Below are 27,258 nucleotides of genomic sequence, written 5' to 3'. Positions count from 1 at the left end.
TCCAGTCCGCACCCACCACACGGTTGCTTGCCTTCAACGGAGCTACGATACAACCGATTGGGTATGTGCTTCTGGATGTGAGGGTACTCGAAAGGCTCCACCGTGTCGAGTTTGTGGTAGCCGAAAGTCCAATTTGGCCGGTAATAGTCGGATGCGGCTTGTGTCAACAGGCTGGTGTCGAAACAACATTTTCGAAAAAGCCCAGCTAGCTGCATGCGGCGTGATGGCATTCCTACTCGTACAAAAGCTGCTGGTTGGTCCTGCCTGCTCGCACTTATGTTTGCTTTCGTTGTACGTCCACTACTGTGTATCCGTGCTAGATGAAAAGGTCTTCTTGATCGTGTATCCTTGGGGTTTGCCGCACCGAGGCCGCACAGAAATTACATTGGAGCGGCCCCTGCTGTTAGCACTGCTAGCACAACGTGTTTACCGCCAATGGCAGGGACTTCGCTGGTAGCGGTAGTTGAAGAAAACATGACTGAAGACGTATCGTTTGAGCCAGTGGCTTGCTCAGCCCCATCTAAGGAAGTCAAGAGCACACCAAGGCAGCGGCGGAGCACGAGGTGCACGGCGGAGTGCTACAAGGGCCACAAGCTGGGACACTTTGCTCGCGAGTACTTCCAAGACGGACGCGGCGGAGGATGCAGGGGCGGAGACGTGGGCCCACGCGGTGGGGTCCGCGGCGGGGGCGGCCATGGTGGCCGCATGGACTACAAGCCGCCCATAAGAAAGAAGTGCTACAAGTGCAACCGGACAGGCCACGTTGCCAGGGACTGCAAGGAGGCTGCGTACCGGTGTTACAGGTGCAACGGCAGGGGCCACATTTCCAAGAACTGCCAGCACAAACCGGACGAGATATTGCCGCGAACCATACATTGGGTTTGTTTATTTGTGTTTTGCTTTTGCCGCCCGGCTGCGCCGGTCTGTGTTGTCTCTGCGCCAAGGGAAGCGCGTGTTCCATTCTTTCTTTCTGTGCCGCATGTGTTATCTGTTCTGATAGGGAGAGCATTCCGATCTAACGTGAACAGCCCAGAATAATCTTCTTGGATCTACTATGTTCTCGATGCGAATCGACGTTTCGAGAACCACGCGCGCCAAAAGATAAAAAGCCTGCAGTGCGGACGCCGGGGCATTCGATTCGACGACACTCGCCTGTGCAAGTCACTTTGTTGACCGCTGCTTCGCCGCCTCTGTATCCTTTTGAGTTGTTAGGGGAGCACAAGTTCGCTCCAATAAACGTGTTTCTCATTCAACACAACTGCATCGTCCCTGTCTTCGTGACATCTGGTGGAGGTGCGGGGTACGCACCCTTCATGCCCACTACAACCTCGAAAAGCCGCCAAGCCAGTCCAACAAGAGCCAGCCCCCGCCTGCAAGATTTACCGCCCGAGTTCGGTTTGATGCCAGAAGGGCCCAAGAAAAGGAACGCTGCAACCAACACCATGGTGCAAGAAACAACGTCGCCAATCGTCCTGCAGCAGCCCCGGGAACCGCCATCATTCCGAGGAGCCCCTGCAGAAGACCCAGAAGAATGGTTGGAGAAACTGGAGCGCGTCCGGAAATTCAACAGGTGGGACGACGTAGAAACGTTCCGGCACGTTTTCTTTTACTTGGAAGATTCGGCTCGCACTTGGTTCGAGAACCACGAGAGCTCCTTGACAAACTGGGCTCAGTTCAAAAGCGAGTTTACTAAGACCTTCACTACCGTCGTGCGTAAAGAAAGAGCCGCCCTTTTGTTGGAAACGCGCACGCAACACCCCAACGAAGGTGTCGTGATCTTCGTTGAGGAGATGAAGCAGCTATTTCGCCGCGCGGACCCCGAAATGACGGAAGAAAAGAAGTTGCGCTTCTTAATGCGCGGAGTGAAGGAGGAACTGTTTGCTGGACTTGTCCGAAATCCGCCCAAAACCGTCGCCGAATTCGTGACCGAAGCCAGCACCATTGAGAAAGCCCTCGAAATGCGTGCTAAGCAGTATGACCGCAACTTTGTTGGCGCGGCCAATGTGAACGACTTTGGCAGCACGCGGATCCCGGCCGACAGCCTACGCGAGACTATCCGCGCAATAGTGAGAGAGGAGCTGCGGAAACTTCTCCCAACGCCGCCGCAGCCCCAAGTCGCTTCCCTCACCGACGTGATTAGAGAAGAAGTGCAACAAGCGTTGGGAACTTCTACGCCATCCGAGGTACCCCGAGAGCCACAAGCTATGACATACTCCGCGGCTGTTCGTCGACCCCGCCCTGCTCCAACACGCCGTCAAGAGGCCCCGCCGTACCGCCGCCCACTGTCACCCGCCCGACCCCCGGTAGCCCGAAACCAGACGCTGAGGAAGACGGACGTATGGCGAACTCCCGATAACCGTCCTCTGTGCTACCACTGCGGAGAGGCCGACCACATTTACCGTCGCTGCCCATACAAGAGACTCGGACTGCGTGGTTTCTCCGTCGACGCACCTCGCCCTCTCCCTAGCCAACGACCACGTGAGATCGACGAGTATCTATCTGAAACCAGCCGTGGCCCAGCGCGTTTCAACCGTTCGCCGTCGCCCTACCCCTACCAATCGCCGAACCGCCATAGCAACGCTGACTTCGCCCGTGGAAGGTCCCCCAGCCCACGCGGGGGAAACTAAAGGCGGCAACTTCTGGAGGTGAAGTTGCTCTACGGCGAAAAACTAGAAACCCTCCAACGACGCAAGGACGCGCTGAAGACAGTGATTCACGACATGCCCTCATCCCGACGACCCGACCTAACCCTGACGAGACTCCCGAACACGACGACAGCTACACGGCGCGACGCGTACCCGACCTGACCAAGACGTCCGTTGAGAAGACGACGACAACGACGATGCACACTGCCCGACCGTCAACACGTACAAGCAGAGATACGACACCCCGACGAACCCGGAACTCGAGGAAGACTGCATCTGACGTCAAGGTGTATCTGACGGGAGCTGACTATTCGGTAATCGGCGGACCATTTGCGTCTAAACTGAAGAAAGTTATAACCAGATGGGACGGTCCGCACATATGCACAGCAGGAGGCCACCTCGTGACGCCAAGTGGAACGTGCACATCGCGCGTCACCATAGACGGCACAACGTACCCTGCGGCGTTCGTCATTCTGCCTAACTGCTCCCGCGACGTAATTCTTGGAATGGACTTTTTGATGGACAACGGTGCAATAATCGATCTGCAGACCAAGTCAATAACTTTTTCCCCCAATCACTCCATGACGCCGGAACCGAACCCCGAACGACGGGCTGCTGTAAGGATTGCCGATGATCATGTCACCCTGCCACCCCGCGCAAGCTTGATGGTCGCAGTCTACTGTGAAGATGCTGCTCCTGACGTCCACGCTATCGTAGACACTGATCAAAGGGTGCTTCTCGACCGTGGTGTGTCGGTCGCAAGAGGCATTGCGCGCTTCAAGGAACACCAATGCCACATTCTGGTTACTAATTTCACCGAGGAGTACCAGCATTTAAACAAGGGCGCGGCAATTGCATTCCTCGAAGAAGCGCAAGAAGCAAGTGACGTGATCGCAGTCGCCGACTTTGAACGCACACCCGTAGAAACATTCAAGCTCCCGCAGCCATTCGACGTGAATCCGGCGCTAGCGCAAGAACAACGGAAAAAATTATTGGCTTTGCTGCGTCGCTATAGCGAATGTTTTTCGTCGAGCGCAAAACTACGTCAGACCCCTCTAGCGAAGCACCGAATAATAACCGAAGATGGAGCCCGACCTACCCGACAGTCACCGTACCGCGTCTCTTCACACGAACGGGAAGCCATCCGGACTCAAGTCGACGACAGGCTGAGCGATGACATTATACAGCCATCGAAAAGCCCCTGGGCTGCGCCCGTCGTACTCGTAAAGAAAAAAGACGGCACATTAAGGTTTTGCGTTGACTACCGGCGACTGAACAAAATCACGAAAAAGGACGTGTACCCCCTCCCCCGAATCGACGACGCCCTCGACCACCTCTGCCACGCGAAGTACTTCTCATCGATGGACCTGAAGACCGGCTACTGGCAAATTGAAGTGGACGAGAGAGACCGAGAGAAGACTGCATTTATAACCCCAGACGGCCTATACGAGTTCAAGGTGATGCCGTTCGGGCTGTGCACAGCACCAGCGACGTTTCAAAGAGTCATGGACACTGTGCTAGCTGGCCTTAAGTGGCACACCTGCCTCGTATACCTCGACGACGTAGTGGTATTCGCCCGGACTTTCGACGAACACCTTGCAAGGTTGGAGTCTGTACTCGAGGCCATTCGTACGTCGGGGTTGACGCTGAAGCCTGAAAAGTGCCGTTTCGCATACGGGGAACTCAAGTTCTTGGGCCACGTCGTCAACGCCGCGGGAGTCCTACCTGACCCGGCAAAAACTTCAGCCATTGCGAACTTCCCAAGGCCGAAAGACAAGAAGGGCGTGCGAAGATTTCTCGGGCTGTGCGCATACTACCGGCGCTTCGTCGCAAACTTCGCACGCATTGCAGAGCCACTCACGCGCTTGACGAAAGATAGCACCCCTTTCAGCTGGGAAAACGACCAAGAAAAAGCATTCGGCGAGCTGCAAAAACGCCTGCAAAGCCCGCCCGTGCTCGCTCATTTCGACGGAAATGCCGAAACCGAAATGCATACAGACGCCAGTGATATAGGCTTGGGTGCCGTCCTTGTCCAAAAGCAAAGCGGCTGCGAAAGGGTAATCGCCTATGCCAGCCGTGGTCTGTCGAAGGAGGAGAAAAACTATTCTGCCTCTGAGAAAGAGTGCCTGGCTATTATATGGGCGATTTCAAAATTTCGCCCATACGTGTATGGAAGGCCATTCAAGGTTGTAACAGACCACCATGCGCTGTGTTGGCTCGCCAATTTGAAGGACCCCTCTGGCCGTCTTGGGCGGTGGAGCTTGCGCCTGCAGGAGTTCGACGTTACAGTCGTTTATAAATCCGGCAGGAAACACTCCGACGCCGACTGCCTGTCCCGCGCCCCCGTCGACCCACCACCACAAGACTCTTATGAAGACAGCGCGTTCTTCGGGATCGTGACGGAGAGCGACCTAGCCGCCCAGCAGCGTGCCGACCCCGACTTACGCGTCATAATCGAGTACCTCGAGGGATGCAACGTTGCAGTTCCTAGGACCTTCAAACGCAGCTTACCAGCATTCAGCCTGAGAAACTCCGTCCTTGTGAAGAAGAATTTCAGCCCCGGAACAAGAGCGAATTACCTTCTCGTCATCCCCGCGGACCTTCGTGACGAAATTTTGGAAGCGTGCCACGACGACCCGTCTTCCGGACATCTGGGCACAGCCCGCACTATTGGAAAAATCAAGGCGAGGTACTACTGGCCCGGCCTTACCTCTGACCTCACCCACTACGTCCGGAGCTGCCGTGACTGCCAGCGACGAAAAACGCCGCCGACAAGACCCGCCGGACTTCTGCAACCGATCGCCGTCCCATCGAGACCATTTCAACAGATTGGAATGGACCTTTTAGGCCCGTTCCCTATGTCACGATCACAGAACAAGTGGATTGTCGTAGCGACAGACTACATGACGCGCTACGCAGAGACCGCCGCTCTTCCGAGGGGGACTGCACAAGAAGTGGCGAAGTTCTTTATAAGCCAAGTTGTGCTGCGACATGGAGCCCCGGAAGTCCTAATCACAGACCGCGGAACGGCATTTACTGCGGAGCTGATGCAAGGAGTATTACGCTACAGCAACACGGATCACCGAAGAACGACGGCGTACCACCCCCAAACGAACGGACTAGCAGAACGTCTGAACAAGACAATCGCAGATATGCTGTCAATGTACGTTGACGTTGAACATAAGACTTGGGACGAAGTGCTCCCGTATGTCACGTTTGCGTACAACACGGCTATCCAGGAAACGACACAGCTGACGCCGTTCGAGTTTGTCTACGGTAGAAGGCCGACTACGATGCTCGACGCCATGCTTCCGCACGTAGAAGACGACGACCTCAACGCCGACGTCCACGGATATCTTCAACGTGCGGAGGAGGCCCGCCAGCTCGCTCGAGTTCGTATAACGGACCAGCAGCTGGTGGATGCGGGGCGTTACAACCTCCGACGCCGAGACGCCGAGTACCAACCAGGGGATCGTGTGTGGGTTTGGACTCCCATCCGACGACGCGGACTCAGTGAGAAGCTCCTGCGACGGTATTTCGGACCCTACCAGATTCTACGACGTGTTGGCCAACTCACCTACGAAGTGATCCCCGATGGTGACTCCGGCACATCACGACGACGCACGCGGCCTGACGTCGTCCACGTGGTTCGCTTAAAACCTTTCTACGGACGATGACGAACTTTTATTTTCATTTGTTCGGACTGTCGCTTATGTTAGCATCGGGTCGATGCACTCTTAGAGGGGGGGGGTAATGCCGCGAACCATACATTGGGTTTGTTTATTTGTGTTTTGCTTTTGCCGCCCGGCTGCGCCGGTCTGTGTTGTCTCTGCATGCGCCAAGGGAAGCGCGTGTTCCATTCTTTCTTTCTGTGCCGCATGTGTTATCTGTTGTGATAGGGAGAGCATTCCGATCTAACGTGAACAGCCCAGAATAATCTTCTTGGATCTACTATGTTCTCGATGCGAATCGACGTTTCGAGAACCACGCGCGCCAAAAGATAAAAAGCCTGCAGTGCGGACGCCGGGGCATTCGATTCGACGACACTCGCCTGTGCAAGTCACTTTGTTGACCGCTGTTTCGCCGCCTCTGTATCCTTTTGAGTTGTTAGGGGAGCACAAGTTCGCTCCAATAAACGTGTTTCTCATTCAACACAACTGCATCGTCCCTGTCTTCGTGACAATATCGTGCTACAACTGCGGCAAGATGGGCCACATTGCCCGCGAGTGCAATGAGCAAGAGCAGACGTGCTAAATCTGCCACCAGCTGGGCCAAATGTCGCAGGACTGCCCCAACAGTGAGCGGAAGAACTGCGAGTGCTACAACTGCGGCCACCTACAGCATATCAGACGCGACTGCCCCGAGGCCGTCGGCAACGACCCTGTCGCCAACGTCTCCTACCGCTGCGACGATCGCGGGCACATAGCGCAAAACTGCCTTGCCGTGTGCGCTAAGAAGTTGCCGCGAACCTTGCGTGAGCAGTGATCATAGGGGCCACCGTTATGCCGGTCTTCTCTTCGGCCTTCTCACGCTGCTCAGGTGGAGGGGGGAAAGTGTTATGGATTATTTAGACACATATTATACCTAGAGAGAAGGACACTCCCCCTAGGGCTGTGAGCTAGTAAGAGATATGGGTTGCGGAAGAGGAAGATGAAGACGAAGAAGGAGGTCGCGGGACTGACTAGTTCGGTACGGGTGATTAAACCTGTTACTGTGTTCCGGTTAGCCGGTGTGTCCTGGAGAATAGTTGCCCGTAGCAATATTCCCCTAGGAAAAATGCCTTCACAGCAATGCACTGGAGGACCTTTTTTCGAAATGAGTCAAATCCAACGGAACAGTATTTCAGAAAGAAGCGAATATTGTTTACTAGGCCCGACTGCAACACCGTCAAAGATAACATAAGTGATATGTTTCCCATGTGAGCTAGAAAAAGTTAGCTTTGGCAGCGTTGCAGTACGTCCTTTCATTTGCTTCTATAATTCTGTTCCGGTGGATTGGACTCATTTCGAAAAAAAGCTCCTTGTTTGAATTTCGAGGTTAAGCCGACTTTCAGGAGATTAGTGTGAGCTTGGTCTTTGCAACCGGGCCTTCCCGTATTTTGTGTTGCGCAGTGAACTACGGCCACCTACATACGGAGTATGGTTACAGCCCCACTTTAAGCTCCTCTTTATCACTGCCGCCTCTTTCGCGAGCCGTGTCTCCATGCTTGGCGTTTATTTACCCCCGCCATTGCGCAATGAATCGCGCTCCTTGGTGGCTACCTGTGCGGTGCATTAGAGCCTGCGCTGGGATTGGCGTAGCCACACATAAAAAATCGGCCACGTATCTGCTCCTTTCGTTGCAAATGTCGTCAAAAGACGATGGTCTTTGTAGGCATTAGCCAAGGAAATGCCCCCCTTCGCTTTTCCGCTCACCTCTCATGCTGTTCCTGTTCCTTCGTGGTCATCCCAAAGTAAACACACTAAAGGTTTGCTCAAGGCGATTTGAATTTACCGCGTCCCACTGCTACAGGCGGGGTTCCTCGATGCCAGCGCTGCAGTACGGCGGAGACGCGCGTGAATGGAGGCGGCCGACTACAAGGTTTATAGAACCACGTGGCCGTGCTCCACGTGCGTTCCAAGCAGAACGCGGAACCTAGCAAGTGGAACCTTTCGTTGCTGTTGCCGCGTGATTTTTCATATGCCGCCAGGAGGCCGCGGTTTTCTGCAATAGATGTAGAATATTTTTTGCTATCGAAAAACCAAGCATCCATGAATTTTTTAATAAAGGAACACTGTAAATATCCATTGTGTACTAATTTCCTGTCTTATATTTGCGTAATGTCTTGTTCTTGTTCAACAAAGTTGACAAGAACGAACATATAAACCGGGCTTAGTCGTTTACATTTGGCTGTGAGTATATAAGACTATTGCGCAATATCAATTTTACTTTGGTCGGGGGGCTGAATCGAGTCACAGACAGACAGACGGACAGACATACAGACAGACAAAAATTTCTAGGTTTAAGTAGCCCAAGAAAGACTATCGTCTTTAAAAAACATCAATGTCTTCACCCAACAATCGTGGCCGTCCCTAGTCTGTTACGTAGAGGTCGGGCCACTGTCCTTTTAGTCTCTTATAGCCAATCACCTGAATAGCTACACACCAACATAGCAATTGCAATCAGACTGCCAGCTTCGCTGCAGTTCCCTCTTCCCAGGGTGCAAGTGCTCTTCATTTTCGGGGGGAAGCGCCTTTGGTGCCCAGGCTATCGGCATCTTCTGTCGTATCACGTAGTCACAGTACGAAAACACCGGGAAACTCGTTTTCCAACACCTCGCGCTAGAAAGTAACGCCTACTAAAAGAACTCACCGGGACACTTATTTTCCAGCGCCTCCCGCTACTTCTCAGCATACCTGTTAGTATGCTGAGGCGTGTGACCCGAAGAGAACTTACGTACATAAAGCTAAAGGGCTATAATATAAAATAAAAGCCCAACCCGTACCACATACGTATCACGGGTGACGCCAATTAAAAATAAACAAACTGGACCGAGGTCAACTACAGTTTTGAAGAGAAGGAAATGCACACCGAAGTGGAAAATAAAAGGGAAAAATGCTACACAGCGACACCACAGCCAGGAGAGCGGGCCCGGGGAGACTCCCCTGATCTCCCCTGGGACGGTAGCATGAAAGGTTGGGATGAGGGATGCGGATGGTGGTAATAAGGAATGGGTTATGGGAAAGTGGGTGGGAATGGGGACAGCGAGGTTTTTGTTGTAATCCTTAGATGTCTGACTCCTAAAATAGGCCTGAAAACTCAGGATGGGCGTCAGACGGTTCAGTCGGTCTGTCATTTAATTGCTTAAATCCAGATCAGCGAAAGAGACGGCTCTACCGCCTAAGAAAGCTGGCAATTGCTCCTCCCGCCAGCGCTTCTCCGGCACCCAATCAGCAAGCGCCGTGCGGCCAGAGAGAGACTTGCAATCTTTGAATACACTTATACACTGCATGCTTCGCACCTCCCCAGGTTTTACGTTAGTGGGGATGGCCCGGGATTCTTTTTTTTTTCTGGTGGTGGATGAAAAACCAAAAAAGACTTGTTTCTTTAAAAATTTCAACAAACGCAGCCAGGTGGCAAATTGATCTCTAGTCCGCCACTACGACGCGACTCACAGCCACTGTGCGAAAAGCTTCAGTGGTAAAACTCTTTGAAAAATGTTGGTGATGGCAGAGGTATCGCCTACCAGTAGTTTCGTATAATAAAAGGTACTGCAAGCCACACGATCTGAATCAATGAGGTAGAGTTTATTCGATGACATTGCAAGGCTAGCTAGTGGTGGAGGGTGCTGGTCAGGTTCATGTAGAACTCGTAGTACTGGTGAACTACTGTGGCGCTGAAAATAAATGAATACGAAAAATGCTTTACAACGGTTACATGAAATTTGAAACGTCAGTAAATTGAAGTCGGGAAGAAAAATACAAATAAGTCATATAATATGATGCGTTGATTTTACCTCCTCAACATCGTGACGACGTGTGCGAAACATAATATCAATTTACGCGCGTTTCCACTGTGTGGATAACCTATTAAGCGGCATGTTCAAGCCTTCGAAGCACTCCCGCATGTCAAAGTTGTTCACCCGGACAACTAACGCAGGTAGAAAGGATCCAAGTTTTTACCAAAGAGCCGATTCATTACTACTCAAGGAACTTTTTTACCTTGCTATAATAGACTCGACGCCACCGCCTTGCAGTATAGTAATTGCTGGTTTTCTTGTGAGCAGCGGCCATTTCGACTTTAACAACTTCGTCACCAGAGGCAAAGGTTGCGATTAAGAAATACGGAATCCGTGACAATGAAGCTCATCAGCTGTCTTGTTTACTGCAAGTAGTTCCAGCTGTTCTCAGCAATTCAACTGGTGTCTGAAATCAAGCTGAACTCAACCACTACCAGTTGAGTTAAGCTGAGGAAGAGTAGCGCTGATTATGAACCAGTATTCTGTGCTATCATGCAGGTAAAAAGAGAAGCAAGATTATCGGCCAGAGATATCGGCGTTCACTGAGAACTACGTTGGCTCCTTATATATAAGGTGAAAGGCTTACAACAGCCACTTGTCCACACGCTGTACGCTACATTCACCCAACACAGTCGCCGAGAGCTTCGAGGCGACGAGGGCGGGGGCTACTCACTTGAAGTAAACTCGTCCGGACCTGTCGGCCGGTGCAAGCCAGTGGATTTCGACGTGCTCCTTGTCCGCCCTGCTCTTGTGCGTGGCTGCCGCACATCGGCTAAGAGCCTTGTATCCGGCACCGGGCTCGAAGTGCCCTACTTCCTGGCCCTGCTCGTCCACCGGCTTCACCTTGAAACCTCGAAAGGGCTTGCCCACAGTGTAGAGGGTCACTGCATCAGAAAGGCGGAAAGGCTTCACAAAAGCATACAAGGTCGTTCGTTTCACAAAGCGAAGCTATATTTCGCGTGCGCGTGCTTTCTGTCATTCCTGCTGTCATTGTTTAGTTGAGTGCGTGTTAATGTTCCCAAATTAAAGGAGCAAATCTGGCCGGAAAACTGATAGGCTTCTTTCTCTCACGGGGCCTGGACAGTTACCGGAAACAAAAGGGATGTCAGCCACACCTTTACTAAACCCTGAAGCTTAGCGACGTCACCAGTTGATTGAACTCGACTGCCGTGATGACACGGACTACAGAGGCCTTGGTGTAATCTCTCCGTGACTTCGCCGTCACTTAGCTTGCCTTACATTTGCCGTAACTTTACTACTGTGCGTGTGCTGTGTATTCGTTCCTGCCCCTGTCAGTTCCTGTGCGTTTATCTGTGTTTGTTTGAGTTTGTACGGGTTCTTGTGTCTTCGCTTCTTTCGCTCATTTTGGACCCTCACGTTCATATGGAGTAGGAATGGAAGCTCGCTACCAGGCTGACTTCTCTTTAACATTAAAAGGATCCCTCCCTCCTCGCTCTCCCAAAAGTGACGCTTTAAGCGCATGTGCTCAAACCGAAGCCTGAAGAAAGCAAACGATGGGAAGCTTCTGAAATTTGTGCGACTCGGTCCACTGGTGCGGCGCACCTTGGAATTCTGACTAACCCCATGCATAAGCATTGCGGACTCCTTCCCTCAGGCGAGTGGAGGGAGCAAATGGAGTAAAGGAGGAACTCAGAATATTGCCTTAAGAGTCTGTGCTTTCGAGCCCGAGGACGAGTGTTCCATTCAGGCCGGTGCGGCTGTTTCTCTCGGAAAGGGCTAGGAAATGGCGGAAATGGCTAGGAGCCGTTATAGCGGTACACATTAAATATCGCCGGATGGTATGATTATTCAATTGCGGTTTACCAAGGGGAGCGTGGTAGGCCGTAAGGGACTAGTTTCCGAGGGACAAACCCCCGGTTGAATTGAATGAATGTCTGGTCTCAGGAGACCTTTTCAGTGCGTACCCTTGACACGATCATTGGCCTCAAAGTCCACCTTGTCCTGAACGAGCCGGTAAGGAGAGTTCTTGGCGTCCAGGGCATCTGTCTCAGCATGGACGGGGCGCAAGTCGAATAAGGGGTGACACGTCAACTCCGGCGCCCCGTCAGGAAACGCCATCGTAGCAGCCAAAGACAGCAGCACCAGGAGAGGCAAGCTGAGCCGAGCCATGATTTTTCCTGCTGACACACATGGAAGGACAACAATGATTCGTAACGGCAACAATTAACAGCGGTACGTGATTCGTGGCCGTTCTTTAACATTTAGGCGGCTACTAGGACCCCGTGAAGCATGGCTATCGTAACGGCGCTGTGTGACACTGACACGATATGGTACCCTTTGCAGCGTGAAAAAAGACGTGTAAAAAGAAAGTTATTTTCGCAGGCCATAGGGAGCGCGGGGGTGATCGGTCAAAGGCTGTCGAGTAGAATGTCTTTTCGGCTACCTGGCTGTGTTGCCCCTTTGTGAGAGAACAATAGCTTCCCCTATCACACTGAAGTCATTGGAGCGATACCCAATAGCAGCAAGCGTTGTCTGGTGTGACGACTGCAGGTCGTCTAACGGCAACAAGTGCGCCTTTTTGCTTTAATTTGGGGTGAAAATTCTCATTGTTGTCCGGTCCAATACTGCCCGACTCAAAGGAAGAATAATCAGCTGAAGATGGACGACAAAGCTCTGACACAAAAAATGGAGGAAGTTCACGCTAATGCGTAAGTCTTGAAGGTAGCGAAGCTGTACGCAACGTAGCGTTTTCCTTTTTTTCGCCTCAGGGCGTTGCTTAAAACTCTCAACTGTACGAAGGAACACAGCTGGATGTTCGTCTGCCTCTATTGCACACGGTACTCCTCCGAACGTGACCTCGTGGGCTTCATTCGTGGCGCGCGCTTATCGCTGAGTCGTTGGCCTCCTCGCCTTCCTCCACCCCGTCCAACGCATGGATTTCGCGCACGTCTCCTTACCGTCCTCACCTAAGTCTCCCCTGCCCCTTATCTCTCCCCTTTATCGGGCCGCCGCTCCGTGCCGGCCGCTGGGTAAGGGGGTGTGGTTTGACCGCTAGCGCTCAAGGGCAAAACAGGTCACCCCGCGAGGACTGCCCGAGGTAGCGTTGTGTAGCTTGCGCTACAAAATAGCAAAGCGGGGCAGGCTGTCGGGGCACACGCAAGAGGTTCAGTAAAGGGACGCGTAACAAAGTTTTAGCGCAACGGCCAGCGTGCGCTACGCTATGGGCGGCGGGTACCTGGACACGACTGGGCATACCTGAATTATTTCCGCGGTGACGGGCGGCTCGCCTCGGCGAGACCGCGCTTTCGTTCCGGTGAGGGGTGATCTTCGTAGCAGTATCTGCCCTTCTCACCGCAGCGTACCCTAGCCGCTATGCTGAACCTCTCTACTGCTTCTAACTTACGCTAAACTAACTCCTGTGAAACAGACACAACTCAGAATCCGCCATCGCTCTAGACAGGCGATGCTTTTATTCGTAGAACGATGCTGTAACAATGGTTAGCGCTCATTGAACAATTTTCGAACTTTTGCTGCTAGACTAGTTCGAATTCGCGGGTTTCTGCAAAGACTGCAACGAACTCTTTGCAATGCGAGAGCTTGTTTTTGTGAGTGTTTATTTATTTATTTATTTATTTTTATTTATTCCAAATACCTACAGCACCCGTTGGGCATTTTTTGTAGGGGGTTAATTTGTAATCACAAAAACAAACAAGTAATCATGCAAATGCAAGCCTGGAATGGGAATACAGGTTTGTCTGGGTATTGAGAACACAGCAGAACATAGCACAGATCATAGTTCAAAAGATAGCAAAAATATATTAATAACACTAACAAAACCAAACAGCACTCAGTAAACACTTTCACTAGCAGTCAAACATTCGGTGAGCGCACAATTTTATTTGGGAGGTTGTTCCAATCGTTAATTGTAGTTGGAAAGAAGGAATACTTAGATACAGTGAGGCGGCACTGGTGCGGTTTAATTTTTTATAAATTGTCTGTTCGTGCCGAGACGTAATTCTGCGTTTTGAGGTAAGTATTTTTGTTAATTCTAGTTATTCCTATCCTAATGTTATAGAGAAGCTTGAGTCTGCACGTTTTTCTTCGCAAGCATAATGTTTGCCACCCTGAGTTATTTCAGATGACAGAACTTCTTATCTCAAAAGTGAATTTACCTGTAACGAATCTAGCTGTACACTTCTGTACCCTTCCCACACTGCGCAGGCATATTCCAAAATGGGCCTAATGTTGGTGAAATAAAGTGTTTCTTTTTTTATTTAGGGAAGTGTTTGAAATTTCTCTAAAAAATGTACATGAGCCGGGAAGCTGTGGCAGCTGTTGCGTGGATATGGTCTGTTCAATATAATTTCGAGTTTATTGTTACACCCAGATATTTCTCTTCTTGTACAGTTTGTAATAAATCATTGTTTAAAAGATAACAACATTGCAGTGGTTTTTTTTATTAGTAAATGTTACATGGTAGAATTTAGCTATGTTTAAATTCATCTGCCATTGCGCTAACAAATCTGAGACTTTAAATAAATCTGCTCGCAATCCACGTGAATCACCGACACTCTTGACAGGGTAGTACAAGACGCAATCATGGGCGTACAATCTAACATTTGAACGGACACCATTGGTTAGTACAAAGGGGGGGGGGGGGAACAAGTCGGTGTAGAAATTCAGATGGGTTGCTGACATGGATCGGAAAAAGAACTTCCAACAATATCATCATTTTAGTGTCATTTAGTGTAATGGTTTGAGCCGAACTAACTAATTTTGTTTCAAAATATCCAGGCCTCGAAATGCTAGCTTGAACAAGACGACCACAAATAACGGTTGTTCGTCACCACTTCATCTCTCGCTACCGTATGTTCGTATCAACGAGCCGAACGTCAAGCGGCGGCTGCAGTTTCAATGTCGGTTTGTCGAAAAAGCAAAGTCATTGATCCAGTTAGGGGAGTAGCCTTGTGTGATGAGACAGAAGACAGGGGTGGTACGCGCATCGGAAATGGCCTCGACGACGACGAAGAGCAACTGTTTAACGCGGACAATCACCCTGTTGGGGTATGTGCCGCCTAGGGGTCACCACCAGAGAACGGGCAGAATAGCCCGAGCAAAAAGGAAAAGGAAGAGAAAGAAGAGGAGACAGTGTCTGGCTGACAGTGGATGATTCGGAAGCGCATGGTTATGAGGGCTACCCATAAGACGCGGTAGCCGTGCTCCACCGAAGCCGTCGTCAGGACGCCCGGAAAACCAGCGAGGCTGCGGTGCCATCCGCACCTTACCTGTGTCAAATATGGTTGCGTTTCGTTTCTTGACTGTCATTCGTTGGTCGTAATCATCAGTAGCATTCTAAAAAAAACAACTAAACTGCATGATTGGTGGATTTTGAACCACGCCGTTGAAGAAAGCCGGAAATGTGTGGCCCCGCAACATGACCACGTAGTTTTTTTTATACATTGCCAAAACTACACACGCGCGCAGCTTTTTATTATGCCTGCGTATGTTCCCATCGCTCCACTAAGTGGCATCGGAGAAACTGACTGCATGTACTGAGGCTGCGTATTTCGTGTGCAGTGTGGAATTTCTCATAAGTGTCATGAGCTGTTAAAGTTGTTTTGAAATAGCTGAATGCGTTTAGTAGGAATGAACCAATAGTTTATCTTCCCTTTATTTTCATGCAGTTTGTGTGATGGGCTTTATGAGTTATAAAAATTTGTCTATTGCAGCTGTGTTTCATAGTGATGGCTGTAGTTTAACGATTGCATTTTGGTGCTTGTGAAGTTTAAGTTTCAACAAAGGGGTTACAGTGTATTGGCAGACATTCAGATTTCCAGTGTCTCTGTCATGATAGACTGTATTATAAAGTGGAGGACATGTTTGAGCGTCTTATCATGGAGCATACTTTAATTTAGATTCAACACCGCTTCCCACTTTTAGATGTTTTTATTGTTCCAGCAACTGTGGAGAGCCTTCAAACAGTGACTGAAGGTGGTTCAGGTTGAAGAGCTGCAGTAATAATTGCTAACACTTGTGTATCAGGTAGAAATGAGGCATGTCACCCCTTCAGAATGCTATGTTCATACTTTTCGAGCATGCACTGTTGAATCTGGTTATACAGCTGCAAGAATAATAGAAAGCAGGGATGCGGCATATCAAAATGGTTCAACTTCAGGCCTCCAGAGTGTCATGTCGCTGCTTTCTGTGCGCACTGTTGCTTCCGGCTGGTTCAGACGCAGTAAAAATTGGAAAAACTTACTCAGCAGGTCGCAACGATTTTACGCCACTTCTTCAAGATGCCATGTAACTCCTTTGCAAGGTTGAACTGTTCCTTCTGACTAGAAAGCTATGGTAAGAAGTGAAAGCTTTAATAAAATACGTTGGAATGTGTTTATGCCAGGCCTTCAAGCTGTGATGTCGCTGCTTTTTATGCACACATTGTAGCTTCTAGCCATGAAGTTGTGGTGAGGGTTGAAGACACTAACATAGTACGTTAGAATAAATTCATGCCACACTTTCAGGCTATGAAATCGCTGCTTCTCTCGCACACACATTGTAGTTTGTGGCCATGAAGTTGTGGTGAGAGTTGAAGATGCTTATGTAGTACGTTAGAATGAATTCATGCCACACCTTCACGCTGTGAAGTCACTGCTTTTCACGTACACACAATTGCTTTTGGCTTTAAAGATGCATTAGGCATTGAAAACACTGGTGCAGCAAATCAAAATGGATCCAATGTCAGGCTTTCAGGGTGCCACTTTGCTGCTGCTGGCTGGAAAGTGTGGTAAGAATAGAAAATGCTTGTGCAGTAGCCCATGAAACCTTGACAAGGGGCAGTGAGAATTAAATATTTCTTCTCCCTGTTCCAGTTTGGTGCTCTGATTGGTTGCAGAAGTGGATAAAATGGAAATGCTTGCATGGAGATGTCGGCACATTTTTAAATAATTCACTTAGATCTCACGTTCATACTCATATTATTGGACCTGTTGAGTGTGGTTGTCTAAATAGGTGCAGTCAGAATTGAATGCACTTGTATAGCTGTTCGTTCAAGTTTGGTATGGGGCAGTCGGTGTTCGACGTCACTCTTTGGTGTACATAGGGGAAGATTATTGGCTTCGGGAAGATTATCAGAAATTAAAATGCTTCCACAAAAGCTTGACATGACATGGCTGCAAAGCAACTACATGTTGAACCGAATATTTTCTTTATGTATGCTATTTCAAAAGCCTCATCAACAATAAAAATATCTTCACGGTAGGCTGCTGCACATCAGTGTAGAGCCAATGAAAGTTGAATGTAGCACAACTTCGGAACGAACTTCGGAGGGATGCATTTGTAGGTCACTATTCGTTTTTTTTTTCATAAAAGCTCGCAACAGTAATTTTTTTAGGCGGCTGCTAGTGCTTAAGGGTGTTTTTCTATCAATTTGAACCGTCCGTTCGGGTTCTCTGCGTTATCATTCCTCTGCAAACTGCGCGGTGGTGATATGACACTCAAGAAACGCCGGCAGCTCTTTTATTACATCGCCGGGAAACACCTCGGAAATGATCGCCTGGATTGAAAGCATGACACTGTATACTGTCAATTGATCTAACCAACTGACGTAGAGCGTCTCGCCACTCGCGTGTCTCGTGAAGTAGAAATGATTAGTTTTGTAACGTTTCACATCCCGCAGTTCTCTGCTCGCGCCATACGGTGTTGTCGTCTCGTTTAAGCGGAATAAAATAACGCTTGTTTCTTCGCACCTACAGCTGATTTCGCAAGGCAGGACACCTTAAGCGGCATCGCGACCTCCACGGTTGCGTGCGTCGCCGCGATAGGTGTTTGCAGTGCGTCACTACGTTCGAAACAGTCGCATAGAACAATGCGTGGCCCGTTGATATCGCGGCCGATTTCTGAAAGACACCGATGAATTTTCGCCGCTGGTTTCCTTTTCACCCTGGGCTTACACAGTCCGTGCACTGCATCCAGCCATTGCGGCGACGAACCGCCCCTTTCTTCCACCCTGCGTTTACGACGCTTGATTTAGCGGTGATGATGGCTGTGGAAGATATTGTACCGACTACATTTCTTGACAATGATTGCACACGCGAAGTGAAGAAATAGTCGAACTGCGACGAGCCCGGCAAAATATAACGACGACCATTATGTTGATTATGTTTTTTCCAAGCAGACCAACGTGAAGCAGACGACGGCTAAGCGACGTGTAGCGGTCGAAATTCGAACTATTCAGACCCAAAAAATCGTGGGCGCGTTGTTTATAAGTTTATTTCTGTTGTCTAACAGTAAAACAATCACAGATAGCTTTGATTTAAGTATAAAGTACACCGGGAATAGTTTATATCAAGAATAACCTTTGTTTTAGTGAGTAATTTTTTTTCTCCTGAGCCAGTTTTCAATGAGGACGACGTTTTCTTTTTCCTGTGAAAATCATTCATTCTTCGGAATGAAACATATATAAACGACATCATAATCAGATGGTTATACTATCAGCCGCTCATATTAGTAATCATGGGTATAAACAGCTGCAATATAACGAACTATTTTTTCTAACCGCGGAGAGTCAGCTAGCGGCCAAACAACGCTTGTGGGCGGAGCTGCATTCTTACCCTGTCATCAACTATAGTTTCTTTCACGCACGGGCAGTTCTTGTTTATATTAACGGTTGTGTTCGAGATCTCGTAATCTCATTGTTCGTAATCTTGCTAGTATTGCTGCTATTAGGAAGCTCTAAAGGAGCGAGCAAAAATATTCAACCTTGGTCGCTATTCTTCTTTAGTTTCGTATGTTTAAATGTCATTCACCAAATAAAGCACACTTCAATAAATAATTGTCTCAACCTCACCTCAGCTCACTGACATGACGCTTTTTATAAAGGAAATATCAGTATATTTCATTCCATCAACAACGCTGGCTTAAATTTGCAATAACAAGGATTAACCAGAAAAAGACGAGGTAAAAAAAGCGAAAGAGGTTAGTCAGGCAGTTTAGCTACCACTGGTGTCCAAAGATGTATTCGCAGCTGCGACATTTGAAAGTGTAGGACGACGTCTTGCATTGTGTACGCCCACAATGCAAGTCGTCCGTAAACGTTTTTCGTAGCATACCTAATGTGCAGCAACGTGTGCGCTTTCATTAAAGAACAATATTTGCTGTAGAGGACTACCTCAATATACAGCAGAAATTCGGGTGTACTCTTTGATAACACACTACCATCCAGGTTTCTTCTTTCATGGACATGATTCATTCCGGTACCATGCAGGCAAGCAGATTCACGAATGTTTTTTGTACATTCGTAATGGTAAGCTGCACCGGACATAAAACTCGCACTGATCTGCCCTTCACTATATGTAGCGTTAACGTGCGGTACATGGCGCGTTAACCCTAGTATAAATTAACAAGAGATAATTTAAATCGAATAACTGCACGCATGATTCGCAGCCTGCCTGTACATCATTATACACACCACATAAAGGTTAATGTGTTGAACTGCAGGATTTATACCATTATAGTTTAGTGCAGCAACTGAAACCAACTTCCGTAGTGACGTATGAACAGACATGCAGCAACGCTTTCTTTAACAAGGTAAGAAAATCACACTAAGTAAAACAAACTAAATTGCACAAAAATGCTGTTGCGAGAAGCTGAACAAGGGTGCTCACCGATCACGCGATGCAAGCCGTCCAGCAGCTTTTCTTCCCCGCCTCAACGGTCTGGCTATCACCGGTTATCGTTAGTATTTATAGGTAGTAGGAGTGTGACGTTTTTCCTACGCATATAGCTTGCAGCACATTAATGCCGCGCCTAGAGCCGATAGCTCGTTGCACAGGGCTGATTGAAATAAGCCAAAGGCGATGTTCGTATTGTTAAAACTGGGTGACGCAATACCCTTGTATTCTTGTCGGCCCTGGGTATTGTCTTCAGTGAGAAATCTATTGTTCCAAGCAGAATTTTATTGAAGGATTACGTTAACAGATATGCTTAAAAGTTGACAATAGTTGACGCCCCCCACAGCTATTGCGGTATGCACCGAAAACTGGATGTGAAAAGCGTGATTTTGCCGGTGAACATTGAATGCTCCAAAAGAACGCCCTAGTAAAAACGAAGATAGAAAGAAACGGAGAAAGGAGTAACGTCTGTAGGATGAATGCAATGTGGGGCAGTAGACCGCCATGACAGTTCACTCTTCTTTTCCCGTGCCCGTCTCGCACGTGACCATTTATACCACCGAAGTCCGATTTTAGCCTCCGGGATTTCATCAGTGTGGAGTTCGTGGTGCAGTTAAGAAACATTTACTTTTATTTTCTTCTAAAATCTTGAAAGTAACGACTGGTCCCATACAAACTCTTATTAAGCCAAATAACTTATCCAAGCGAATTTGTAGGTGTGTATATTTGTCTTTGAAAGCCAGAAGAACTGGAGAGTGCTATTGTTTTATTTAAAAAAGACAGACACGGCTTACAGACAGGTGATCACGGATTTTCCGTCCCAGCTGTTTCCCCATAAACCTCATATAAAATAAACAGGAACATTCAACAGACAGAGAAACGTGTGCCCTGTGCAAATACCTGTAGCGATATGAGCACATGTGGCTAATGAAAGTGGAAGTGGCACGCGGCGTTACGAGGGTGATACGGCTATTTTGCATGCGCCTGATTTAGGGAAAAAGCGACAAAACGCGTGAATAAATCCTTTGGAAGCGCTGTGGGTGTCCTGCTACAGCTTATTCTTGTTATGTGTGTTTTTTTCTTCGTTTAATATTTCTCCTTCACAGTAATAAAGATCAGAAATAAACGAATAGCCAACCAAAAAGAAAAACTCAAGCGTATGTATAACGCAAGCATTAAGGGGCGTGGAGATGACGGGGAGATATAAACGCGCCACTAGCCAAGGACAAACCGAACACAAAGATTAGAAAAAAAAAACAGACGAAATGAAAGGAAGTCAATAAGGACATTTTTGAAGGCGCAAGCCTCGTGCGCCCCATGGCATCAGAAATCCGGTAATTTGACATGTGGCTGGCCCCAGACACCGTTTTACAAAAAGCTAAAAATCATATCGTTTCCCGCACTCAACATTGACAATGTTGACAATGTACGAACAACGGCAATGCTGAGTTCGTACAAGAAAATGAATTATCTGGTTCTGTGAAAGATACTGGCAGGTCGCAACGAAGAAGGATGAAGAGCCGAAAAAGTGCACGACAACCACCGGATTTCAAATGATCTTTGAATATCTGTAGATTAGGTCAAGTCCAAAAGCTTGTTTTGTGTTTTCCCGTTCTTTTTCCTTGTTTGCCTTGTGCTTCCAACAAGTTTTACTGCACTAACAGCCATTTAACCCAGCTAATCGCCCGGAACGGACTACTTGTACCTGGTTACTGGGACAGTTTAGCGATGAGGACATCGCACATGGTCAGCTAGGAAAGGTACAAATGTAACAGGCCTTCAAGAGGGAAACAGTTAAAACGCTTCACTGCCGGCAGTCATGAGTTAGCGACGAAGTAGCTTCCCTTATACGGGGAAAGCGATACAAAACCAGTAATAGCTGATCCGGCAGCGATAAACCTGCAAGGACAATTGCACTTGCATGCGGGGCCTGAAGCACAAATTAAGAGTTCCATCTAGCCCCTAGACTCAAACGGAAGCCCTCTGAGGAACTACATGCACATGTCGCGATAATTCCAAACCTTGAAATCCGGTTAAAGCATTGTGGGTACTCTAGACAACTCGCGTTGGTAATCCTTGCAGTGCCAGGTGTGGGCGGTAGCGGTACCATTGCCGTACTCATTTTCTAAACAATTGCTTGGGGAGATGTTCAGTCAAGAATCATTTGTACGCTTTGTTCAGCGGTGCGCATAGCACATTACTGCGATAAGCGGCCGCCGGCATGATGTCAGGCGGCACTCTGGCCACCCGAAGCGGTCGCGCTATTGAGTAGACGTGGTTGCGCAGCACGCTCTCGCATGCCTGTGCAGGTGGGACGCCTGCAAGCGGGTACGCTCACTTGCGACTACGCTCACATGCGGGCACGCTTTTGCCCTGGGTGCTCTGTTGAAAATAACGATTCCAGTGACTACAGCTGGCTTTTTATTTTCAATTCAAAACTGCTGTGTGCGTCCATTCAGTTTGGCGCGGTGTCATTATTTTTAGCTACTAGAATGCGGAAAGCTTTGGGCATTGGTCGATGCACGTCGCTGGATTTGTGCTACAAGCCGTAGTAAACCCTGGCATTAGAAGCCGTTCCTCTCCCACAGATTGACGCGGCGCAGCCAATGGGCGCGCTTCTCCTGAAACCAGCCCCACTGATGCCCAGAATCTTGGTGTGCTAACAATTACGGGAATTCTTTATCTCGTCTGGAGGTGGGTAACCCCCGCACATCAGCTGTAGCGTGACTGTGCCGTGCCGCCCACTCCTCGGAAATGTGAGAACCGACAGAAACGTCTAACACTAGACGTTACCCTATCTGTCTCTCTGGTCTTTATGGGACATTAACTGCTTTCAAATCAAAAGGAAGTCATCAGCCTCCCCCCCCCTTCCCCGCGGCCGTCATATTTAGAGTAATAGTTTTGTGTGTCCCCATCTCCACTCACAGCTCTTAACAAAAGTAAAGAATAGTGAAACGTCGGTGGACACCGGCTTTTCTGCCAAACGAGCCATTTAAGGCTTTCACGCCATAAAATACGTGCTTGCCCATTGGTAATTGCCTACGAAAAAATAATTTAGTACATCAAAATGGAGTGGGAAAAAGTAAAGAAAGTATGATAAACACCGTACTCGTGAAAAGGCGAACAAAAGTAGTACTTAGATAACAGCTGTAAACCGAATTCTGCAGAAGAAATGTTCATGAGCCAAAATGTTCGTTTCGTTCATGGGTCTTTGTGCCTGTCTCTACCTCGTTCATCGGACCCTCTGGCATAGCATAGACACATCTCTACTGATTTAAGTGCATCGTTTTAATCTACTAAGAGCTCGTTTACACTGGAAGAAACGGTTGCCATATTGGCATGATCATTCCCATCTGCTGTTCATGACCTATAGCCGATGCAATACTAATTGCCACAAACCAGCCAGGTTAGGAAAGAATTGGTCATTGGAAATAATTAGGCGCAAAAAAGTGCAGTACGCTATGTCACAGTGCCGCGCCTAGCTATGTCCCGAGCACCCGGCTGTTTGTCAGCAGTGGGACATAGGAAATTCCTGTGTGTTTGATGGCCTAAGTACTTCATCCGATCTAGGAAACAACTTACACTTGGTGACGCTCTCCCATGTTTACCCAGAGCTCACTCACTCCGGCTCACTTCGGCTCACTCCGGCCTTACTATTCATCACGACCTTTTCCGGCTTATAAACGTCTTGCGAATAACAGGTGGGGGCAGAAGTGCTCCGCTACACCGGATGCATGACTGGCGGAGAGGATTGAGGGTGCGCCTGCCTCGCCGTTGGGTAAACGCGGGAACATGAACAACCTTGATGCGTGTTTAACATGATAAGCTGTTGGGGTTTATCGTATGGGTCGAACTTCAGGGGGCCTTTATGATGCCTAAAATAGTAAACATGGTTTCTCCATCCGAGGACGCAAGATGGATAGTTGCCTTTAGAAAGTTGCCTATCACAACGGCGGCCCGCACAATGGTCCCCACATATCCGCAAGTTGCAACCACCCTTTAGTGCTGCCACGAGCTGCATGGACCACCTACTATGTCAGATCAGAGGCGTCACAGCAAACGTTTCTAAGCGAATTAGTCCTTTATACATCGTCTCATGCCAGGCACTTGGTCAAGCTTTACTGAAGCGGGCCTGGCGTGTTCTCTGATCTTGATACGCCCTCTTAACCCCCTGGTTACAATTTATTCTGGTGAAAACAAACCACAGCACTGTTATTTTAGGCTGTTTCAATCCTCCACGATTTATGTATGTTCACTGCTTGACCGTATAGCAGTGCTAACTGTCGCAAAGAGCCGGGAAGAATTCTGCACCTTTTAGAAACCTAATTTATTCTGCCCAAAAGGGTTGGCATGCGAGCGCGCTCTTCTCGCTATCGACAGCAGCCAGTGATAACTTTGTGCGGAGTAATTTCCGTTCACGGGCTCTGCACCCACCACTTTAATGGCAGTACCTTTGGGAACACCCGGTATAAGAGCTTCCCGCAATATAATCGCACACTGTAAAATTGGTCACGCGTAGTAAGTATGAAACACGCTGCTTGGCACCGCAAACTTCTTTTTGAGCATCACGCGACTCAACATACGCGTTATTTTCTTCCTTCCAAGTGTGAAACGGGTCGAGAAAACGCACATTCGCTTTCTTTTACGCGTGATGCAGGATTGTATGCGTTTGAACCGGAAAAATCACGCTTAAGAAAACCCCGCGCCGGCGATCGCGCCTCGGTTCATTACGCATATACATACCGGGATACATATCCCCAATGGTGCCGTGCGACGGGTTGCTGAATGCGGTTGTGACCCACGCTTTCTTCGTTTCTTTGTTTCTTTTTTCCTAACTCGAAGTCATTGAAAGGTGCCGCTTGCTTCAGTGATTCTGGCGGGAAAACGGAGTTAGAGCCGTTGGAGGCATCGGCGGAAGCAGGAGATTCGTGCGTTGTGTCTGCCTCCCATTCAAATGTGTTCTGTGCGGAGTGCTCGCTTTCTTGCGGTATAGAGGGGCACTGAACGAACAACCTGATGAGTAACTTGACATCGACTGGCCCGCGTGGTGTGGAGAGCGGTAGGTGCGAGAACACCGAGTGTCCACTGCCGGGAATTCTCGCGTGACACGGTGGAGTTCACTTTTCGTGCCAGGCGGCGTTCTTACAGTGGGCAGTCTACTGTCATGCACGGTCACTTGGAACATCCAGGTAAGCGAATTATTCACTGATGTCTTTTCTCATTATGTATTTTAGAACTATTTTCGTAGTAACGACGTTTTTAGTGTATTGTGTAGGTCTTCCTATTGACCTCGGAACGCGCATTAGTACAGGCCTAGTTCTGTTCGAAGCTTCTGTTTGACACGAGTCATGTGGTCGACCGGGAAAGACGACAAGACAGAACGAAGGACTGCGTTTCGCGTTGTCGTGGTGGTGAGTCGCTTCTCTCGTTCGCCGTCCGGTTTCCGTATATCTTGGCGTCTCGCAATAGCCATCTTTGGCTCGCTGGCCGCAAATTTCGTGGCCGCGCTCGCGGTTCCCGTCGGTGGCCGTTCTCGGGAGAGGAGGCGCGACACCGCCGGTGAAGGAGCTGCCTGCTCTATACGTCCTCCGCAGACCACTCAGAAAACGACGAAAACTATTGTGTAGGGCTCCTGCGCTCCCCAGGGGGCGCTGCGAAACCGGCTTCTCGGCAGTACTTCCGGCTGTACACAGCTGCGGGGGTCCCATGGGGTCCCGTGCTGACCTAAGGCAAATGAGCTCGATACTCCCGATTATTTTGCTACACGGTCTCCAGCCCATTCCCGACGCGTCCGATCTCGTCAGGCAATCAACTTGGCATTAGGGAAAAAAGCTTTGCAGCGCTAAAACGTGTACAGCGTCGACGAAAGTGCTAGGACGGTGACGGCGCTCAGCTGCCATGAAGTGAAAAATGAAGTGAAAGCTTCTTGTTTACGCTAATACGCTTAGTGACAAAGACTTTTTAAAGGAGCCATGAAGAGAAAACACAGATTTTGTTCATTCAAAAGATTGCCTCGTTAGAATCATACTGACACCATTTTTACGTAAGCTTCGCTCAAATAAGCTACATAAGAAGGAAAAAAGGGAATGGCCATGCGACCCACTAGCTCATTTCCCGCAACAGAACCTATGATGTAATACCAGACAGTTCTGCGATTGGCGAAGGGCGGCAAAAGCACAACTTATAAGCTTGCCGAACGAGCTATTTTGCGCTTGAGTTAAGGACACATTCTTTATAAAGCCCTAAGAATGGTGGGACAAGCAGTGGACGTTATGAAATCACACGTAAACATGGAAGTACCGATGTGTACTGCTGTTTGTATTGCGCGCACTATGCTTGGTTTAGCTGTACAGGACTGCGGGGCATTGGGGTTGTTTCAGACGACACTGGCCGATTGACACAAGCGACGATGTCTTACGTGACCGTATTTGTCGAGCGAGGACCATGTTTCACGAAACGATTGCCTCCATGAACAAAACAAGTCAAGTACAAATACGTCGACAAACAAACCAAAGCCAGAAAACGGCTTGCCGCGATGTGGTGGCGCCATCTAGGTTCACTAACGGTAAACAAAGCCCTGTGATGTCATTGCAGAGCACGAAAACGCACGATTTAGCGGGAAAATCAAAATTTTAACTGAAATAATTGATTATTTATTGAACAAAGCATCGTTTGCATTCGGAAAAGCGCTGGGGGCACTATGAAACAAGAACTCTTTCCAATAAGAACAAAATTGTGCTTTGTCTTCATGGCTCCTTTAACAACAGCCGATCAAACAAGAAGAGTGACGCAATCGTCGATAATCCCACGCCAAAGCCAGCGCGCCTCGCGGACCGCAGGCTCATCCGCTGCGGTGAGCCGTATACGTTCGCGCACCTGCGCACTTATGCGTGAATTTTGAATAAACAATGCTGGTTTACGTCATTGTTACGAATACGTATTTCAGCGCTAGCTTGCCGTTTTTTCCGTGGCTCAGTCAAAAATGGAGCGACCGTCAGACGCATGAAATATGTTTGTGATTCCGAAAGTAATGGCCGTAAAACAAAGTAGTCGGGCGAACTGAATGCCCGCTGCGTTTTGTAGATGCTCTCACTTTATTTAATTACTCTCTTGCATCGTATGTTCCAAGTTCGCACTTAACAGACTAGATTAAGGGTCAGCAACGTTTTCAGCTGCAGGGCCGAGTTGCATGCCCACACGGCGGAAGGCTGGACGGCCAATCGGGTGGGAGGCAGAGGGGGGCTTTGAAGACAAAGAGAAAAAAAATCAGCGAATTGCCAATAATATTTGACAATAATCTGTCGAGGTGTGAAGATGGAGGACAATGCAACTGGAAGCGATGAATCCTGATCTGTTCTTGTCTCGCCGTCTAACCCCATTTGAGGACAAAACTGGCGTGCGGCGCTCATACTGTTAGCGACGACCCCTGCACTAGAAGATAACCAACACAGTCAGTAACGACCTTACGTAAATATTTGGGCCGTGC

The 27,258-nt window shown here is 48.8% G+C and overlaps 1 protein-coding gene and 1 pseudogene across 2 annotated transcripts; one reads left to right on the top strand and one right to left on the bottom strand.

Annotated features, from left to right (window-relative positions):
• Positions 1 to 474: 474 nt before the first annotated feature.
• Positions 475 to 7,130, top strand: LOC144155380 (uncharacterized; annotated as a pseudogene).
• A 2,779-nt stretch (positions 7,131 to 9,909) lies between these two features.
• On the bottom strand, positions 9,910 to 19,873 carry LOC144138417 (putative defense protein 1). 2 transcript variants are annotated; one of them, XM_077670692.1, is made up of 4 exons: positions 19,767 to 19,873; positions 12,069 to 12,281; positions 10,817 to 11,027; positions 9,910 to 10,020 (listed from the first exon to the last, which is right to left on the bottom strand). In XM_077670692.1, the coding sequence occupies exons 2-4, from the start codon at positions 12,271 to 12,273 to the stop codon at positions 9,957 to 9,959; spliced, it is 480 nt and encodes a 159-aa protein (XP_077526818.1). In that variant the 5' UTR covers positions 12,274 to 12,281; positions 19,767 to 19,873; the 3' UTR covers positions 9,910 to 9,956. The 2 variants fall into 2 exon arrangements, with proteins under 2 accessions (XP_077526818.1, XP_077526826.1); XM_077670700.1 differs by having other exon boundaries at positions 12,069 to 12,284; positions 19,767 to 19,837.
• Between the last annotated feature and the right edge of the window lie 7,385 nt (positions 19,874 to 27,258).

The sequence above is a fragment of the Haemaphysalis longicornis genome, unplaced genomic scaffold (assembly GCF_048455015.1).
Source record: "Haemaphysalis longicornis isolate Haplotype H1 unplaced genomic scaffold, Haemaphysalis longicornis Haplotype H1 scaffold_1, whole genome shotgun sequence".
In the NCBI taxonomy this organism is placed as follows: domain Eukaryota; kingdom Metazoa; phylum Arthropoda; class Arachnida; order Ixodida; family Ixodidae; genus Haemaphysalis; species Haemaphysalis longicornis.
The sequence above is the reverse complement of the archived record's forward strand: the minus strand, read 5'-3'. Positions and strand labels throughout refer to the sequence as shown.

Bases quoted from the DNA above. Each gene is read 5' to 3' on its own strand.
- LOC144138417 (XM_077670692.1), bottom strand. From the start codon at position 12,273: ATGGCTCGGCTCAGCTTGCCTCTCCTGGTGCTGCTGTCTTTGGCTGCT. The intron at 11,028-12,068 runs GTACGCACTGAA...TTTCTGATGCAG, and splicing joins GGCCAATGATCGTGTCAAGG to TGACCCTCTACACTGTGGGC. The intron at 10,021-10,816 runs GTGAGTAGCCCC...ATTTATTTTCAG, and splicing joins TCCGGACGAGTTTACTTCAA to CGCCACAGTAGTTCACCAGT.